A 5,707-nucleotide genomic window follows, 5' to 3' on the forward strand; every position below is an offset into this window, starting at 1 on the left:
AATAAACAGCGGTCAGAAAAAAGAGGCATTGTTAGTCTGGGCAGGATTAAAACTGAAGGCCTAGAAGTTATGGACTATCCCATTCCCAGTCTATATCACCTCTGTATCACCTTTTCATTCAATTGTGTGTAGAAATCTTAATGGCGCAGGTTTGGTGGAATGGCCAGCATATGACATGAATGAACAATACCTGGAGTTGAGTTTACAGCAGAAGGAAGCAAAGAAACTGAAAGGGAACAGAGTGGAGTTCTGGACAAAGACTCTGCCTGAAAAAATCAAGAAAATGAAGGAAAAGAGAGAGCATGCAGAATTATAATTCATAATGTGGGGGCAGAAAGGGCATGTATGTGTGTCACAAAATACAATCAGATACAATTGGTTTAAATGTGAGAAATTAACAAATTCCGGAGTCTTATCCAGAGATTTTTTTTATACTGTTTCATGTATCTGGTGGAAGGGATCAGTTTGCAGAATGCTTTGACACCCATAGGATTCATTGCTCACTCCAGCAGGGAGATCTTCCAGGTAAGTTAAACAAGGCACTAATATAGATTTTTGACATCAAAGTCATTCTTTGGAAAAATAACTCACTGAAGTAGGATCACCAAAGGTGCTCAAGAGTGAACTATGGTGCAGAGTCCCCAGTAGAGGAGGACTTAACATCAGTTCAGCTCCTCCCCTTGCAGAAGTGCCCCTGGGAAGGACAGTACATTGGGTGCTTCTGAAATGGGTGGACCCCTATCTTGGGGGCATTTTATTTCATTTTCTTTTATGTTTTTGTTCACCTTTTCAGATTACAAACATCCGTTCAGAGCAAAGACTTGTTTGACTGTGTGTTGTTTCTGCTGAGTCATTCCACCAATTTGCTCTTTTGCACTAAACTGTGCAAGGCTAGTCTGATGCACAATTTTTCCTAGGATGCATGTGACACACAGGACCTGCACAGTCTGCTCCATGCATCAAGATGGAACAGATTGCTCCTCTTGGTTCACCAATCCTGCTCTTGGGTCCAGTGCAGAGTAGGGGAAATGAACGCCCCTCTCCTCTCCTTTCTGCCACTGTATTGAAAATGTGAGTGCAGGATTGGTACCATGAGATGCTTTTATTCAGCTGTGTAAAATTGAAGTGGAGGATTTTATTATATACCACACAGGTCTGTGAGAGGCCACCTTTACTGTATAGCACTCAGTGAGGGACCCTCAAGATGAGTTGTGTAAAGTAAATGAGAACAGTTGCCCTATAAAATCAACCTTCGGATCTAGCACAATGTGGCTCATGTCTCCATTGGGACCTCTGGGCACAACTTTGATAACAGTAAGAGATGCATGCAATCCCAGAAAAAATGGAAAAGCTGAAGACTGAAAATCTAAAACTCTGCCAGAACTTGAGACATTTAAATAAAAGAAGAATTATTCATTGAGGTTTATTTACAATTTCTAATCTAACAATACATATATTCTCCATGTGCCACCATAGCCTGGTATAGCAACTTGATTTATTACTGCTATTCGAGGTAACCGTCTCTGTTCAGTCTATTTGCCCATCCAGAAATAGTAGAAAAGGACATCACCCCTCTGTTTTCTTAATTGCAACTTTATCATTTTCACCACTGTCAAAGTCAGCAAGAATCCTCTCCAAAAGTCTGAGGAATAAAACTCTCAAGGAGAATGTGTACATAACCATAAAAATCTGCTATAACTGAGCTATTATGCAAAAACATTATTTTCCAAAAGTTCAAATCTACAGTGTTTTTCCATTCTAAAAACATACCATGCGTACTAACCTTTGTAAGAACATTTGGGAAAATACATGAATCAGCAAATCTAAATGAGCCTGAGCAACAGTGGGTTAAGGGGACAATTCAGCATGAATATGAGTAGGTACATAATCCGTGGGACTAGTTCTGTGTGTAATTTTATACACATGCTGAAGTGCCTTGCCTGGGGGACTTTTGACTTCTGACCCAGCACTTGAAGCTAAATACTGACGTAGGCCATGAACTCAGGGCACACATGTTTGAAAACTGGGCCTTTAAATTGTTAAATGTACCTGAGGAGGAATCTCACTGGATCAGTCCATTCCATCTAGGGAAAGGCAAAAGAAACTCAAGGGCAGTTTGCCAACTTCTCAAAATACCTGAATCTACTTCTCCTAGTGTACTGAAAGAGACGGACCACTTAAATAAACACAAGTGCATGAAGTCAAATCATTTATGGAAAGCCTGCCCTGGGAAGTAGAAAATTATCTGTTGACATCAGTGCTCCAGAATGAATGATCTTTTGGAGATAAGGCCAGATGAATCACTGCCACAACAATTAGTGAGGAGGAAAGACTATCTTGGAGGACAAAATCAAAGTCAGAAGCAACTGCTGATTTCACTGGTCTTAAGAGGGTTTTTGATATCATGGAATTATTGTACACCCCAAAATGAGCTACTGAAAACCACTAAACAAACTAAAAGCAGCTCTTAGTTGATAGAATGTGCTGCCACCACTAATGCAAAGAAAATTGCCACGTTGCTTTCTTCTCTCTCCGCTTCACCGTGGTTATTTCTCTAATAATACACTTATAGGACTGGAATGGTCTAAACTATGCTGAATGTTCACTCAAAGCCCAACTCTGCAAAGTGCTGAGTGTCCTTTAGTCCCACTATATCAGTCAATCCGATAACATCAGGGTAAAATGTCACAAACAAGTCAGAGATGAGATCTGACCAGAGCTGCTTGCATAATACTTGTTCAGCAATAGTGCAAAGTTTTCATGCCATTTGCGCAATACTGCACTTGTTCACCCAGCTCTTGATACATGGTTATATATGTCTCCATTTTAGAAACCAGTATTAGCTATGGAAATACTAAATATTCCAGGAGGAAATTAGTACTTAGCCATCAGTAAGCTGGCCCCAGGCACTCCAGTCCCCATGAGATCACAAAACACTGCAAAGGATGACAGGGACTTTTAACAAATATGAACATGACCTCTTGTCCCGCCTCCTCCCCAACACACATCCCCCCTGAATACAGCCAGCTAGTATGGCTGAAAGTTACCCCTGATTTATTTGTTAGAAACCAAGTAAAGGAAATGGAAATATCTTGCTTTCTGACTGCATGTTATGTCAACTTAAAGTGTGCTATGGCCATCTGTAAGGGGGTCTCCTGCACATCCTGACCCGCCTTTCCTACCTGGCTTCACTGCTCACCTCTCATTTAGGAGCCTGAACAGGATAAAACACCAGAAGCAGCAACTTATGGCTGTGCTAGGGGGTGCAAGCAGAAGGAGCAGGGGACAGGGCTGGCTCCAGGCACCAGCGGAGGAAGCATGTGCCTGGGGCGGCACATGCTAAGAGGCGCCAGTCCATCCATTTTTGGGGCGACACAGCCCGGGCTTCGGCAGTTCGGGCCACTTTTTTTTTCAGCTTTGGGTGGCAAAAATGGTAGAGCTGGCCCTGGCTGGGGACATTGGAGCGCTGGTGGCTGTGTTGGTGTCACTAAGCATAACCCTAAGTAACTCGGGAGGGTGGAAGGCCACAAGGATATGGAGCCTTCCTGGTTTTAGGCCTCAGCAGACAAGAGTCCCTCCATGTTTGAACTTTAATCGACCTAAAAGGCCAGGTGTAACAGCCATTATCAGTTGCAACAGTTCTAACTGGTCTAAAGCAGAAATAATGAGGCCTGTGCACCTTTAGCAGAAGGACAAGATAACTTACTTACTAATGAGCTGCCGTGGCCAAGATTACTTAGTGCACCTGCTCTTACGTAACTGCTACAGGGGAAGGAAGGGGAGGGGGGGAGAAAGATGAAAAAAAAAACTTATAAAAAGGGATAAGCCGCTTGTGTAGGTGTGCTGGATCTGAGGCATGTCAAGTCTCCCAGCACCGTTTTGAGATCTCAAATAAACTTTGTTTGCTTCTCCACCCTGCTGTGTGCTCATTGGCGCTAAGCACTCCGGGCACGAACCACTGTTGCTTGCCTCAGGCACCCTCTGTGTCTGCAACAGCTGGAGCCGCTGCTGCTTCCAGTTCCAAATGAGGTATGTGGTTAACTGGTCATTTCATAACTCTGGTGTTCATAACTCTGAGGGTCTACTGTATATTATAAATTATAATACAATATAACATAAGTCAAAATGATAACGTTGAAACTGTTAGCCAATACATATGTTAGGCATAGGGCTTACCATATTAATATTGTATTATAACCATTATATGGGCAAGTATGTTTACCAAATTATACTATGTCCTTCCCACAACTCTGTCCACCTTGCTCTCTTATTTATCCCACAATTGTCTGCAAAGTTAATTGTAGCTTTTGGCATTAGTGAATGTAAAGCTTGTCAAAGGCAAGATATGTTCTATGTCCTGATACAGGTGCCTTCCCAGGCAACTGGTTTAAAATGTAGTAGCCAAAACAGAGATAATGAAACAAGTTAAGGGACTAGTACCAATTGGTGGGTTGGCTCTTGGACCATAAGATCATAAGAACTGCCATATTGGATAGGCCATGGTCCAGCTTGCCCAGTATTCTGTCTCAAACATTGGCCCATCTAGCGCTTTGTGAGGAATGTACAGAACAAGGCAACTATGGAATGAGCCACCTCTTTCGTCCACTCCCTGCTTCTGGTAGTCAGAGGCTTTGTGTCCCTGACCATCTTGGCTAATAGCCATTGATGGACCTGTCCTTCACGAGCTTATCCAGTTCTCTTTTGAACCTAGTTATACTTTTGACCATCCCAGTTTCCCATGGCAAAGAGTTCCCCAGGTGAATTGTGCATTGGGTAAAAAAAGTACTTTCTTTTGTTTATATTAAAACTGCTGCCTATTAATTGAATTGGGTGACCTCTGATTTTTCAATTGTGTGAAAGGGGAAATGACACGTATCTAGTCGTTTTTTTCACATCATCCATAATATTATAGACCTTTATCATATTCCCCGCCCCTTAGTCAGCTCTTTTTTAAGTTGAACAACCCTAATCTTTGGGAAGTTGTTCCATACCCTTAATCATCTCTTGCCCTTCTCTAAGCCTTTTCCAGTTCCATTATATCTTTTATGAGATGGGACAACCGGCATGGGAAACAATATTCAAGTGTTCTTAGTTGAATATAAAATGCTTTCTAACCTGTAAGCAACTGTGCTATAAGTATAAGTGGTATGGGGGGCGGGGGCTTATTTGGAAGCACACCTTCTGTGTGGTGAACATATTACAAAATAAACCATGCTTTCTGGAAAGAGGGTACATGTGTCTGGTTTTTTTTGTACTGGTTGGTCTCTAGACAAAAAAATTGGCTATGTTTGATTAGTTGGTCTCTTAAACATTCATAATAATGAATGATTAGCTATACTTTTAGACAATAAAACAAAACATTTCCATAATTTCCCACTGCAAATTTCAATTAAATTGATACATCCCTGCAAAATGTTTTGATTTAGTTGAATCAGAACTTTCTAATGGAAAACTGTTCCATCAGAAAATTTTTGACTGTTATAGCTGCCAGTTTTTAAGCAAAACATCCAACTCAATTTGCCGCTTAATCTCTGTATAGGGTTAAATGATCCAGGCAGTCTACAGAATGTCACGCCTTCTTATACTGTAATGTTTGAGTTTATAATCCAAGCAAGTTCTTTCTTGACTGTCAAAGAAGGTGAAGCCATTATTTCAGGACAGCCCCAGAGTGCTACTGGTTAGTGACTTCAGTGTACTTTAAGCAGGA

At 41.5% G+C, this 5,707-nt stretch overlaps 1 protein-coding gene across 1 annotated transcript in view; it reads left to right on the plus strand.

Moving 5' to 3' along the window:
- LOC127034481 (fatty acyl-CoA hydrolase precursor, medium chain-like) overlaps positions 1–820 on the plus strand; it is a 33,785-nt gene extending 32,965 nt beyond the window's left edge. Inside the window, exon 14 of the mRNA XM_050923364.1 lies at positions 90–820. Within this exon, the coding sequence (XP_050779321.1) occupies positions 90–316 (227 nt within the window). The 3' untranslated portion in view covers positions 317–820. The remainder of the gene's footprint in view (positions 1–89) is intronic.
- Positions 821–5,707: the final 4,887 nt, after the last annotated feature.

This window comes from Gopherus flavomarginatus, chromosome 14 (genome assembly GCF_025201925.1).
Source record: "Gopherus flavomarginatus isolate rGopFla2 chromosome 14, rGopFla2.mat.asm, whole genome shotgun sequence".
Taxonomy (NCBI): Eukaryota; Metazoa; Chordata; order Testudines; family Testudinidae; genus Gopherus; species Gopherus flavomarginatus.